General features: G+C 45.0%; 1 protein-coding gene across 1 annotated transcript in view; it reads right to left on the reverse strand.

Annotated features, from left to right (window-relative positions):
- Positions 1-278: 278 nt before the first annotated feature.
- dchs1.S (dachsous cadherin-related 1 S homeolog) overlaps positions 279-14,244 on the reverse strand; it is a 39,241-nt gene continuing 25,275 nt past the window's right edge. Inside the window, exons 11-21 of the mRNA XM_018250506.2 lie at positions 13,601-13,840; positions 13,146-13,271; positions 11,154-11,363; positions 10,182-11,051; positions 9,668-9,781; positions 8,385-8,596; positions 8,139-8,293; positions 7,358-7,488; positions 6,853-7,139; positions 5,355-5,496; positions 279-5,242 (exon numbers count right to left, since the gene is read on the reverse strand). Of these exons, the coding sequence (XP_018105995.1) occupies positions 2,634-5,242; positions 5,355-5,496; positions 6,853-7,139; positions 7,358-7,488; positions 8,139-8,293; positions 8,385-8,596; positions 9,668-9,781; positions 10,182-11,051; positions 11,154-11,363; positions 13,146-13,271; positions 13,601-13,840 (5,096 nt within the window). The 3' untranslated portion in view covers positions 279-2,633. The remainder of the gene's footprint in view (positions 5,243-5,354; positions 5,497-6,852; positions 7,140-7,357; positions 7,489-8,138; positions 8,294-8,384; positions 8,597-9,667; positions 9,782-10,181; positions 11,052-11,153; positions 11,364-13,145; positions 13,272-13,600; positions 13,841-14,244) is intronic.

Raw genomic sequence — 14,244 nt, forward strand, 5'->3', positions numbered from 1 at the left:
AAAGGAATAAAACTGCTGGTTCTTGTGGAATACAATAAATAAGGTTCTGGAGTTCACGGGTGATACATCCCTCCTGTAATACTGACGGGTAACATTTACACATAGGAGTATGTTATGGGGACCATAAACTGTGTAGTACTCTGGGTACAGGGGACACATGGGGGGCTGCTACACAGACCACACAGCCTTCCTGGAATACGTCTGGGAAACATTTACACAGGATTCAATGGGGACAACACAGACATCCTGTAATACCAATGGGTAACATTTACACGTATGTTATGGGGACCATAAACTGTGTAGTATCACCTAGTCTCCCTGTAACACTGCTGGGAAGATTTACACAAGGGGTGTGCTATGGGGATCATATAGACGTCCTGTAAGACTTTGGGGTAACAGCTACACAAGGGATAGAAACCCTGTAAAGCTGCTGTGTAACAAATACACACGAGGAGGTTGTTGGTGGCCAATGGGATTGTACAGTCATCCTGAAATACTACTGGCTGACTGGCTACTACTGGCTAACAGCTACATTAACAGCTACAGAGCCTTCATGAAATATTGCTGAGTAACATTTATACAAGGGGGGAATGCCTTCCAGTATTACTGCAGAGTAACCTATGTACATGGGGGTCATACTGGGGACCATACTGTTGGGTAACAGTTACTCAAGGAAGGAGATGATATGGGACTACACAACCTCCGTTGCTGGTTAACATTTACACAAGGGAGGAGGCTATAGGGACCATACAGACATTATGTAATACTTTTCCAGTGCCAGCCAATGACTGGGGTACTATAACAATGTCCTATGAATATGGGGTGTGACAGTTTAACAAAGGGCAACTTATTCCCCCAGAAATCCAGTTGTAAATATGTGTATCATATTCATAATGATCATTCCCTGCATAAGGACTAATTAGTGATCAGTTGCAGCTTGGTGCACAGTCAGGGCGATGCCTTCTAATGTGCCATGTTGATGCCCTTTGCTCTACAGTAGAGTTAGTAACACCCTCCTCCCCGGCACCAATTTGCAGATAATTAGGAGATAACTAGGGGTAACAAACCCTTATTCCTGTAGGACACACACATACGCACATGTTCCAGGCTCCTTTTTTGCCAAACAACACAGACATCTTTCTACATAGGAGGTGCCAGTCAATACATAAAGCAACGGAACGAGGGAAGCAGACAGTAAAGGACAGGAACAGACTGAACAACTGGAGACACAACATGGAGGACATGGAGAGAGGCTAAAGGAGGGGAAAATGGCCTAAACAGCAAGGGGTAAAGAACTTGTGGCACTGAAGGACATTTAGGGAGATCATTGGGGGACTTGAAGGACAAATGACAGATACTTTGTTTGCTCATTGTTTACACCACACAGTTCTGCCGTCTGTTAGGTGTCTTCTCGTTCAGACCCATCTTTAGTGTGGCAAATCAAAATTTGCATTCTTTGTTTTCTTTTAAGAATGATCATTCAGCCTGAGGGCCTTCAACCTTCTGGCAGAAAACAAGTTGGTCAATATGTTATTGTCACATTCCCTTCCAAGAGACCAACCCTTCTATCTAACTGTCTCTTTAGGTCCTCCTGGATTTTTCCTTATTACAACTGCTGTTCTGAAGAGACTCACTATGTCCAGGGCACTAGGTAGTCACCCCTGTTGAACCTTCTCCAGAAGAGAGAGTTCTGCTCTAGGTGGCACCATGGTACAAAGACGAAACGCAAGCCCAGACCCAGGACATCACACAAACATACACAAGCACTTGCCCAAGTGCATGGAATCTTATTGCTCACGACTCCTGGTAATGCTGGTGTGCAATTTCTTTCTGCTGCATGTTCCTGGCAAATTCTTTTCCATTTATGGTCACAAACCCTAGAGGAAGGCAGGAGAAAGCCCCTACTCCCAACACTAGATCATTATGATCTGCTTCTTCTGTATCTCATCTCATTCCATATTCCCATGCATATTCATTAGCTAACCACATGCCCCACTTCCATCCTATTTAAGTGCTATTTCACTAAAAACATTCTGGGTTCCCATGCACCAGTCACATTCTCTTTGATATAACATTACACCTTGGCTATCCTGCATTGCACGTCCATGCCTCAATAACAGTTGTAAATACATTCGACTCCCACCTGTGGATGGTCAGTTTGCTTCCCTGTACATGTACTGAGACTAGATTTATTATATAAAGGTCCTTCCTGAAGTGTGAAATAAGGTTGGTAGCAGTTGAATGATGGGCCTGTGTTTCCAGCTGCCAATGAGGGACCGGGTTTATGGTCAGTCATACTTTTCAGGGTAGTAGCACTACTCAAACATGGAGAAAACAGCAGCTACTTTCATGCACCACAGAAACTGAGGTCTCAGCTTCTTACCCCTGGTCAACAGAGGGGACCTTGGAACAAAATGATTGACTCCTTTCAAATTCTGATAGGAGGAGCCCACTGAAATCAGTTTTGACTTGGGGTACATGGGGCATGACCTCCCCATTCATTAAATGTCTGTATTTGGCAAAGAGACTGATGGTTAAAATATCAGTCTGTGGACACAAGTGATATAATTCACTCATCTTGACGTCCATGGAGATGTTTTATCCTCACCCTTCTTCTCTTACATTGAGGGCCATTATATTTGCAGCTCTGACTCCCCTACTGGGTCAAGGTTGTGTTCTGTGCTAAGAACAGATGCTATGGGTCCTTGGGAGATGCCAAAGGGGGATACAACAGGAGAACGTGCTGCAAGTGGGGAGAGTGATGGAGAAAAGCTGGGGGGTATGGCAGCAGAAGTGAGTGAGGCTTCATTGATGATAGGGGATCGGCGCAAAGATGAAAAGTTTGGAAATGCTCGGACTACAGCTGGCTTGGGAGGAACCGTCTTGGCGCCTGGGTGAGCCACAGAAGTTATAAGAGGAGGTGGGTCAATGCGGGGTTGAGGGACAGATTTGGGTTTGAGTTGGAAAGGTCTACGTAATGCTGACTCATCCTTAAGACGGGCTATCTCCATGAACACACTGGCCAATGGTTGGAATTGAGGACACCAGTTTAGGAGATAATCCCAGTTATAGCTGCCACGTAATTCTTCATCACTAGCCACAATAGCAGTCAGTGAGCCCTCCACAGAGGGCTTGCCATCTTCAGGGAAAGAGTAGTCCTTGAGATGTGACATGTTAAGTCCACAACCCATACCCACAAAAGCTCCGCCTCCACCTCCATCATCCCTATAGAGCTGTGACTGGCTGGACCCCTTCTTGCTTTTAAACCACTGCTCAGTGTCCATGGAAGGATCACAGGAGATCTCAGACAGCTGATCTGCATCTTGCTGGATACCAGAGTCAGGACCACGTGCTGAGATATGTTCCTGCATTGAGGAAGTTATGCTAGCAACCCTTGGGTACTCGTTGATCATCCGAATTTCATCATCTTCAGCTGCTTCTGCAGACCCACGACCACTGGAGTGTGAGGGATCCAGTGACCCACCCCTAGTGTAAGAGGCATTTCCTACTGATGAATCCAGGGTGTAACCAGGGAGGGCCTGATGGTAGATTCGATCCCCACTGGACAATGCTGACTTGTCATGACCCATCCTCTGCAAGGTGCTTCTCTGCAAAGTGTCCAACTGAGCATCATCCTCCTCCTGCTGTTTCTTATTTATGCTCCGAGATCGGCAAATCACCAGAACAATGGCAACTACTGCTAGAACTACCACCACTGCCAAGGAAGAAGCCACAGAAACTACAAGAAGTAAATTCAGGTCAGGGGCTAGACCAAAGGATGTGTGTGTAACGTCCACTGTTACTTGAGCAGTGGCCACGCGTGAAGAAGGGAGTGGACTGTGAGCATGAACTTCCAGGGTCATTTCCCTTGTTTCCCGTTTGGAACGTCCAGAGCGGTGCCTCTGACTATCCGTCTTCAAATAAATGTGGCCTGTGGTCTCATTAATTCCAAAGTATGGGGATGGCTTAGAGAAAGAGTAAAGAACTACTCCATCAGCCCCTTCATCCTCATCCGTAGCTTGCACATGGCCAATGCTCTCTCCTTTAACAGATCCCTCTGGAACTTCAAAATTAAAGAATGGGGAAATGAATACTGGGTTATATTCATCTTCACCAGTCACAAGAACCTGAACAGTAACCGTGGCAGAGAAATTACCAGCATCCACAGCTTTTACTACCATGTTGAACACTTTTGTGCGCTCATAATCAAAACTTTGTTTGGACCTTAGCTCTCCTGATGTTCTGTTTACAATGAACATATCTTTCCCTGTGAGCATCCCTGACCCCGCCACTGCCAAATCCAGCATTGTGTAGAAGAGCTGCCCATACACCCCAGTGTCCAAGTCAATAGCATGAATTTTAGTGAGAGGAGTATTGGCTGGTTGGTTTTCCCGGATGCTGGTGGTCAGAATTTGCACTGGGAAGTAAGGCTTGTTGTCATTTATGTCTCGCACTTCAATAGTAACTGGGACAAGGGCAAAGTTAGCTTGACCCCCCTGACCATCAAGTGCCAAAACCACAAGTGCATGTAGGGCCTGCCTCTCCCTGTCCAGATGGCGAGCCAGTCTTATGGCTCCTGTTGCCTCGTTTATCTGAAAGAGTCGACTCTCATCTCCAGAAGTGATACTGTAGTGAACCATACCATTGTTACCAGAGTCAGAGTCCTGGGCCAGCACTCGTAGCACCTCAGAACCTACAGGAGCCTCCTCACTTAGGAGGACACTATACAGAGGATGAGGAAAAACTGGAGGATTATCATTTACATCAAGAACAGTGATCAACACAGGCACAGAGTGACTCCTCTGAGGAACACCTCTGTCTGAGGCTCCAAGTGTCAGGTTGTAAAAGGAAATGGCCTCAAAGTCCAAAGAGTCTGTTACAATAATAGAGGCAATCTGTTGAAAGCGTCCATTCCAGAACCGCATTCCACTCTGAACCTGAAAGGCATTACCTGTGTTTCCGTTTAGAATAGTATAATCAAGGCCAGAGTTCTCTTGAGTGAAGTCTTCATCGGTCACTTCCAAGATAAGGACAGTGCTACCAAGTGGGAGATCCTCAGGCACAGATGCACTGTACTGGAATTGGGAGAATGTAGGGGCATGGTCATTGGCATCCACAATGAGGAACTGCACAGTAGTGAGGGAGGCGAGGCTTGGGAAGCCATGGTCACGGGCCTCTATCAAAACATCCACCAATGTTGATTGTGGGTCCAGCTCCACCAACTTGTTAGTGAAAATGGTTCCTGAAGAGAAAGAAACTAGTGTATTAGACAGACATGCCCAGCAGAATGTCACTGGGTGCAAAGTTCATGTTGGAATATAGATTATCAATGTATAGAAAGGGACATCTCTTACCATTGTCAGGGTGAATGTGGAAGGCTCCACCCAAAGGAGACAAAATTCTGTAGCTGATTCTTCCATTGTCCCCAGAATCCTGATCAGTGGCTGAAATTGTAAAAAGTGAGGTCCCAGCACCAGTGTGTTCCAAGATGGAGACCTGCAGAAGTAAATCCAAACTCTCATTGGTGGTGCTAAACACTTGCTGAGACTTGTTTCCAAGATGAAACCACTAGACATAAGACCGTTGGGTGCAATTTTAGCATTCTATGGGATTGAGTGGTATGAAGATTAAACAGAGCTGATATCAGTGACACATCACATGACCTTAACAACCCCAAATTGTTACTAATGGATAAATAATTGCCCTCAGCAGGAGTGGAGGTTGGGATAAAAGAAAAACAGAGGAGATGGGGGATGGGGGAGAGTAAGGACAAACAGTTGGGGAAGGAAAGGAGAGGGGATGAGAGACAGAAGGAGAGAAGGGAAAGGGGGTTAGGGAGTAAAGAGACAAATGGGGGAGAGGAGAAATATAGAACGGGAGAGAAGAGGGAGGATGGGGGAGAGTAAGGCCAAACAGTTGGGGGAGAAAAAGAAAGGAGAGGGATGAGAGACAGAAGGAGAGAAGGGAAAGGGGGTTAGGGAGTAAAGAGACAAATAGGGGAGAGGAGAAATATAGAAGGGGAGAGAAGAGGGAGGATGGGGGAGAGTAAAGCTGCATTGAGATTGGATAGGCTGGAGGGGAAGCTCCTACTTGACTCATCCAATCCCTGTACAGCTTTACTGGGACTTATACTTAAGCGACCAATAAGGGTACAGAGAAGTGAATAGAAATAAAATAATCCACGTATGGGAGCCCCCGTCCTCTCTTCTGAAGCTTGCAGCAGTCTCACAGCAGGGGACATATAAGTAAGTGACACATGGCTGTGCCCCCCTGAGACATAAAAACCCACGGGGCCCAGGACAACTGTCCCCCCTGTGCCCCCCCTGATGGCGGCCCTGCCTGTGAGACTGACACACTAATTACCCCAAACTTCCCTCCTATTGGCCCAACTGCCAACATTAGAAACATGAAAAGAGGGACAAACAGATCTGCCATGTGCAGTGGGCTGAAACTTGTTGGCCACGCCTATGTCATGCCACACCCCTAATTACCACGCCCGTGTTGTGGCCACACCCCCTAATCACCATGTCCATGTTACAAACTGTAGCAGGTTATGGAAAGTCTAAATACATTTCTGGGGAATTAGGGACATGTTTTATGTGTTATATCAGTTTTTCTAATGAAGGTGAACTTTAACCTGTGAGTCTCATTTCCTCCAAAAGACTTGTTTATCTTATTAGTTACAATTGTATCTCAGTGCAGGTGCTGAGTATTCTGTCCTCTCTGCCAAAAGTCTCCTATTAAATTAAGTTTTAACTTTGGATCAGTTTGTGGCGTCAGTGCAGATAACCTTGGTTGTACCTGTCCCTGCACCCCATATATGAGGAGTGACCAGTGAATATGGAGACTTACCTGGTAGAGGCTGCGGCTGAACTCAGGTGAGTTGTCATTGACATCCTCGAGTGTGAGTGTGAGGTGGGCGTGAGTCAAGTGTTTGCCGTCAGACGTTTGCACAGTCAGGGTGTAGGATTTGCGCTCCTCGTAGTCCAACTGTCGGGACAACCAGATCTGCCCCCCAAAACGTAAGATGGTGAATGTCCCCTCCAGTGCCCCATCCACTACCAATGTGTACGACAGGGCGGGGCCCGAATCCACATCATTGCCAGTCACCTGAAGAATCTCTGAGCCAATCACAGCGTCTGCAGGAAGGAAACAGACATCCCATTGGTTACTGGACACCCTCCCGCCTGCTTGTGCGACTGCGCTGGTATATTTAAAGGGGCAGGGGGGATTTTCATGCTATACAGGAAGCTGCATTCCAGGCCCCACCCCCTGGCAACCAAGTGGTCTGCTTCCTCTATAGTTAGGCCCCTCCTCCCCTGACTAAGCCCCACCCTACAGGCTGAGGAACACTTACTTTCAGGGACGCTGAGCTGCAGTTGGACAGGGATGGTGGGGCTATTGTCATTCACGTCCATCACCAACACTGTTACACCGGCAGAACTGCTCAGAGGAGGGGAGCCACGGTCCGTTGCTATGACAACCAAGCTGAAGAAGAGCCAATCAGTGAGCAGAGAAGAGTCACATGATACAGGGAAGGAAATCAACAGCCCCCCTATATTGAGCCCCTAGTTACTGGTCCACGGCTTCATGTTGGGACAAATACACACACACATACACGGTGGAACCCCAAAACCATTAAAGTGATTGTTCACCTTTAAATTAACTGTTACTATGATGTAGAGAGTGATATTCTGAGACAATTTGCAATTGATTTTCATTTTTTATTATTTGTGGTTTTTGACTTATTTAGCTTTTTATTCAGCAGCTTTTCAGTTTGCAATTTCAGCCATCTGGTTGCTAGGGTCCATTTTACCCTAGCAACCATGCACTGATTTGAATAAGAGACTGGAATGTGAATAGGAGAGGCCTGAATAGAAAGATGAGGAATAAAAAGTTACAAGAACAATACATTTGTAGCCTTACAGAGCATTTGTTTTTTAGATGGGGTCAGCAAATAATTCCAAAACTGCACAAAATAAATAATGAAGACCAACTGAAAAGTTGCTTAGAATTAGCCATTCTATAACATACTAAAAGGTAACTTAAAGGTGAACTGCTCCTTTCAATAAAACAAAGCTCAAATGGTTTATTGGGACAGAATTGAGCCCAGAAAGCAATTAACGTGTGGTCCTTACAGAGCCTGGGCCCAAATCTCCCGGTCCAAGATGGCGGCAGTGGTGATGGCGCCTGTCTGGGAGTCTATGCGGAACAGATCTTTCATTGCCTGTGATTGGTCGAAAGAGTAAGAGACCTGACCATTCAGTCCTTGGTCTGGATCTTCTGCCAAAACCTGGGGGACAAAAAGCAGAAGAGAACTTTCAGGGGTGTCGGGCCATGAATATCACCAACTATTCCCCACAGGCACAGCTTGGGGCACTTACCTGTATGATGTGACTGCCGTCGGCCTGAGCCTCCTGGATGAAGGCCGTGTAGTGTGGCAGCTGGAAGCGGGGGGCATTGTCATTCAGGTCCAACAGGCTGACAGTCAGGGAGGCAAAGCTGAAGTGCTGCTGGGTCTCCGCCTGTACAATCAGCTTATGGCGGGGGTTCTGCTCATAGTCCAACATGGCTGCCTGCACTACTGTCACTTGTCCTGCAGGGGGAGGAGAGAGCCATGAACTCCTTGTGTACGGCTGCCTCTATGCTGGTGTCTATATGGGAGGTGCTGTGGCCAATCACAGGCTTGCCTGAGCCTACAGTGCGTAGGGGTGGCCATTTTGTTTGCTAACATTCTATGGTGGTACTGTGGGGCCCATCCAGGGCTGCTGCTATCGTTAAAATCAACAAAATGAGAATCTTGCTTCAGGCGGCATCTCCAGAAGGTCTGAAGGTAAAAGCAGGAGGTGGGGTGGCATTGGAAAGACATGGGGGCCACAAGGGGTGCAGAATGAGCCCTGTGCCCTTATTTAAACACTAATGCTAAATTTCTCAATAAAATAGCGGTCCTTCCAATTATATGGGGTGTTATTAGGGCACAGTGTCCTGGGATCTATAATGGAAGCTGCCATACAGATGTGGTTGGCCAGTTTGGCACATTGTGACCATATTGCCCGACCGTCTTTACATGTATGGCAGGTTGGAGGGCAGTGCCAGCAGATCTTTTGCACTGGAGTTGGATCACTAATGATGATGATGATCAGTTGGAAAATGGCGCAGGTAAGAAAGTGATGAGGAGACACGGCTCTACTACCTCCTGCAGTTCCCATTGTGCCGTGCGTCTGTCCAAACCATCAAAACTATGGGAAAGCACTTGCATGGGGTAGTCGTTAGGACCAAGGGCCAGTTGGTGAATTACTGTAGAAGCCCGGTCAGTGTATGGCCACATTTATAGTCCCACTGCGGCTGCTAGAGTCCTGTTTTGGCTCAGGGGCTACTACTCTGGATAATAGATCACTATTCTAGGCATATTATTTTGGGAGCTGATAGCTGGGCAATACGTTGCTCTGTGTGGCTATTGTCTCTGCCATTGGTGAATGGGAAAATGTTTGGAGCCTCTTGGCATCTATACTACTGGGAGTAACTTTAAGTACTGGAGTATGGAGGGAGCACCTAGTGGACAGGATGTCTGGGGAACTACTGGGGGAGCATTGAAGTAATTCATTGGGGGGCTCATGAATCAGGAAGTAGTGGAGTGATGGTGATGGGGTTATAATACTCTAGGTACCTGTAGTTGCGTCAATACGAAATGCCCCATTCTCATTCCCGCTGAGGAAGCTGTAGGAGATTTTCCCAGTGGATCCACCAGTGTGTGTGGCCGTCACAGTCCCAACCACCGATCCTGTTATGGAAAATGTGAGGTGAGACTGGAAGGAATGTAAAGACACCATCGATGGGACGAGGGCACATGGGGAGCTACCGGGTCAATAGAGTTGGGGACATTAGGACATAGGATCTGAAAGTCTTCATACAGTTGAGTTGGAGATGGTAAAGGAATGAGAAACTTCAGATGGTATAAAATTAGACTTGGTAGAGAGGTCCACACCCAGGGAAAGGGTGGGTGAGGAATATGAATATCAATGTAACTAGAGCTGGAGAAAAGTGGCTCATTAGTAATGTTGACATTCCAGTTTTAATGGCAGGAGGTTTGAAGACAGGAGGGGGTAGATTGTTAAATGTAAAACTATGACTAGGAAATGGGGGGGTTAAGAGGGACTGTAGAAAAAAAATGAACCACCTACCTTCTGGGCTATTCTCAGGGAGAGTGACTTCAATGGTCTCTTGTGGGAAACGTGGCCCCTGTGGTGCCTCCTCACGCAGGTGGACAACCAGCACAGCAGTGGAAGAGAGTGGAGGCTCCCCCAAATCAGTGGCCTGCACAAACACAGTTCGCTCTTTGGGGCTCATCCCATTCAGTGGCTCAAGCAGCCTCACCTCACCAGTATAAGGGTCAACAGCGAAACCTCCTTTAGCTGAGGCTGGTGCCAAGCGATACAAAATGGAGGCATTGGCACCGGCATCTTTATCTTCGGCTTTCATTGCGCCGATGGATCTCTTTGTGGGGGTGTTGGCAGAAAGGTTGAGATGGAAGGGGCTGCGCAGAAAGGCCGGGGCATTATCATTCACATCTCTGACAAGAACCGTTACAGTGGCCTCTGTGCTCCGATGCCCGGTGGCATCAGAATCCATGGCCCATACCAGAAAGGTGTAGGTTGCCCTACGCTCACGATCTAACTGGGTGGCAGTGGTGATGCGGCCGGTAAGAGGATCAATGTGGAAAGCTCCCTGTGTCCCATTTGAGAGATGATATGTGGTCTGACCGTTAGGACCATCATCGGGATCAAGAGCGGACAAGTGCAGGACCAGACTGCCTACTGGGGCCTCCTCTGGAATCTCAGCACTAAACTCAGAGGTGCCGAAAGTGGGGGTGTTGTCATTTAGGTCCAGCACATTGATATTAACCATAGCAGTAGCACTGAGTGGTGGATTCCCTCCATCAGAGACAGACACCACCAGGTGGTACTTGGATGTTGTTTCTCTGTCCAAAGGGTGAGAAGTGGAGAGTTTCCCAGTGGTGGAATCCAGTGTAAAGTCCCCAGAGGAATCACCATCTGTATGGCAACAAATAAGGGCCAACATTATACAGAAAAAAACCTCATGAGATCCTTAAATCCATAGTGTGGTCCTTTATCTAACCCCCAAGAGCTACTCACCAATTAGTCGGTACTCAAGGCGCCCATTATCTCCCCCGTCAGGGTCCCAAGCACTCAGAGTGCACAGCTCCAATGGCTCCTGATTCTCCGGTACCTCCAGGAACACAAGGTCCTTCTCAAATGTAGGAGTGTGATCATTCTCATCCCCCACACTAACTTGCACCCCAACCTCAGACACTCGAGGTGGGAAACCTCCATCCCGAGCATAGACTGGGAGAGAAATTAATGGGAGTGTGAGTGCTGAATATTTACTGTACCAAGAGTATCAATAGCTTTTTACTTTTATTTCCTTGCTAAAAAAAACATTCTACCCTTCCTTGTACCTATCTAATGTATCTGCCAGTATAGCCAATTCAGGGGGAGACTCCCACAACTTCCCAGCACTCTCTCTGTAACACCCCTTTGTCAGCTTAGTAACTGTTCTCTGTACTTTCTTTATTCATTACTGTCCCACCTTATATATTTATATCTAGTGATCATATCCCCTTATATATTTATATCTAGTGATCATATCCCCTTATATATTTATATATAGTGATCATATCCCCCTTATATATTTATATAATGATCATATCCCCTTATATATTTATATCTAGTGATCATATCCCCCTTATGTATTTATATATAGTGATCATATCCCCCTTATATATTTATATAGTGATCATATCCCCTTATATATTTATATATAGTGATCATATCCCCTTATATATTTATATATAGTGATCATATCCCTTTATATATTTATATATAGTGATCATATCCCCTTATATATTTATATATAGTGATCATATCCCTTTATATATTTATATATAGTGATCATATCCCCTTATATATTTATATATAGTGATCATATCCCTTTATATATTTATATAGAGTGATCATATCCCCTTATATATTTATATCTAGTGATCATATCCCCCTTATATATTTATATCTAGTGATCATATCCCCTTATATATTTATATATAGTGATCATATCCCCCTTATATATTTATATAATGATCATATCCCCTTATATATTTATATCTAGTGATCATATCCCCCTTATGTATTTATATATAGTGATCATATCCCCCTTATATATTTATCTAGTGATCATATCCCCTTATATATTTATATATAGTGATCATATCCCCTTATATATTTATATATAGTGATCATATCCCCTTATATATTTATATATACTGATCATATCCCCTTATATATTTATATATAGTGATCATATCCCCCTTATATATTTATATATAGTGATCATATCCCCTTATATATTTATATATAGTGATCATATCCCCTTATATATTTATATATAGTGATCATATCCCCCTTATATATTTATATATAGTGATCATATTCCCCTTATATATTTATATATAGTGATCATATTCCCCTTATATATTTATATATAGTGATCATATCCCCCTTATATATTTATATATAGTGATCATATCCCCCTTATATATTTATATATAGTGATCATATCCCCTTATATATTTATATATAGTGATCATATCCCCTTATATATTTATATATAGTGATCATATCCCCTTATATATTTATATATAGTGATCATATTCCCCTTATATATTTATATATAGTGATCATATTCCCCTTATATATTTATATATAGTGATCATATCCCCCTTATATATTTATATATAGTGATCATATCCCCCTTAACAGTCTCTTCTCCAGTGTAACAATCCCAACTTGTCTTTCCCCATAACTGATCCATTCCATTCCCTTTATCAGCTTAGTCGCTCTTCTCTGTACTTTCTCTATTTCATTATTGTTCTATATACGGTATATATATATATTTAGCATATTTCCCTTTTAGCGCCACTTCTAGAAAGGTAGTGGGATTGCTGTATCTGTTTTACCTAATGGCATCACTCATGGGTCTGAAGGCCTGAGCTCTATGAATACACAATACAAGCAATGTGAGAGCATAGACTGCCAATGGAGCAACCTCCCACTGCTGCTCAGTATTCTGACCTGTCAGTTTGTAGAGCTCCTTGGTCTCCCGGTCTAGTGGTACTTTGGTGGTGAGGACCCCAGTTTCTGGATCAAGTGCAAATTCATCCCCAGATACACCTCCATAGGTGACATGTCCACTCTGGCCTGAGAAAAACCAAAGAGGGCAGGAGTGTAAGCAGGGAATTCATAGTGATGGACCTCTGGTTCGATTCTTGTTACCTTTGTATGGACTGCTAGATAATCATTACATAGTAAATTTGTTTGGTAAAATACAAAGTTCAGCCATCAGTGGAGAGCACTGACACCCAGCATGGAGAGGCCGGGGGAAAAAGAGCAATTGACATGGGAGTGTCAAATTCCAACCTCAGATTTGGAGCCAGGGGTGGGATTATATTATATGCCATAGAAATCACACTGTCATTAACTGTTTGTTCTCCATCACCTTTTGAGACCAGCCCCAGAGATAAACTCACCCAAATCCCTGTCTAGCGCCACCAGTCTCAGTACGGTTGTGCCCGCAGCTTGGTTTTCTTGCACTTGGGCATCATAATGCGGCTTCTCAAAGGATGGAGCCTCATCATTCACATCCAGCAGGGAGACTGAAAGTGTCTGGGTGGAGGAGAGACGTGGAGAGCCATGGTCCATTGCCAGGACCGTCAGATTATACCCTTTAGTTGTCTCTCGATCCAGCGTCCTGACCACAGTGAGGGCACCTGTAGGGCACAAATCTCAAAATTCAATTTGTTCAGTTGACAGCTGTTTTCTCTTCAGCTTTAGGCCTCCAGTCTGCAGTTTTTAAATGGAAACAATAGAAACTCTCCTTTTCTTTGACCTTGATGTAAGGCTTGTAAGGTTGGCCCTTACACTACATGCTGAATCCCTACCATAAAACAAGGAAAGAATCTTAGCCAGCAGCAAACCAGGACCCATCTATGGCAGACCAAAGTGTCTACATTAAGTAAAGGTTCAGCTGGACCTATTTACATCATTATTGGTTTCAGAACTTGTCTTTTGTATAGCCCCTCCCTGAATGTAACTTGTCTGGCTGTCATTTGAGTGTCAGTTAGGTAAGCGAATCCCTACATGGAGCCCCATTGCTCAACAACCTCTTGTAGCA

Source organism: Xenopus laevis, chromosome 2S (assembly GCF_017654675.1).
Source record: "Xenopus laevis strain J_2021 chromosome 2S, Xenopus_laevis_v10.1, whole genome shotgun sequence".
Lineage (NCBI taxonomy): Eukaryota > Metazoa > Chordata > Amphibia > Anura > Pipidae > Xenopus > Xenopus laevis.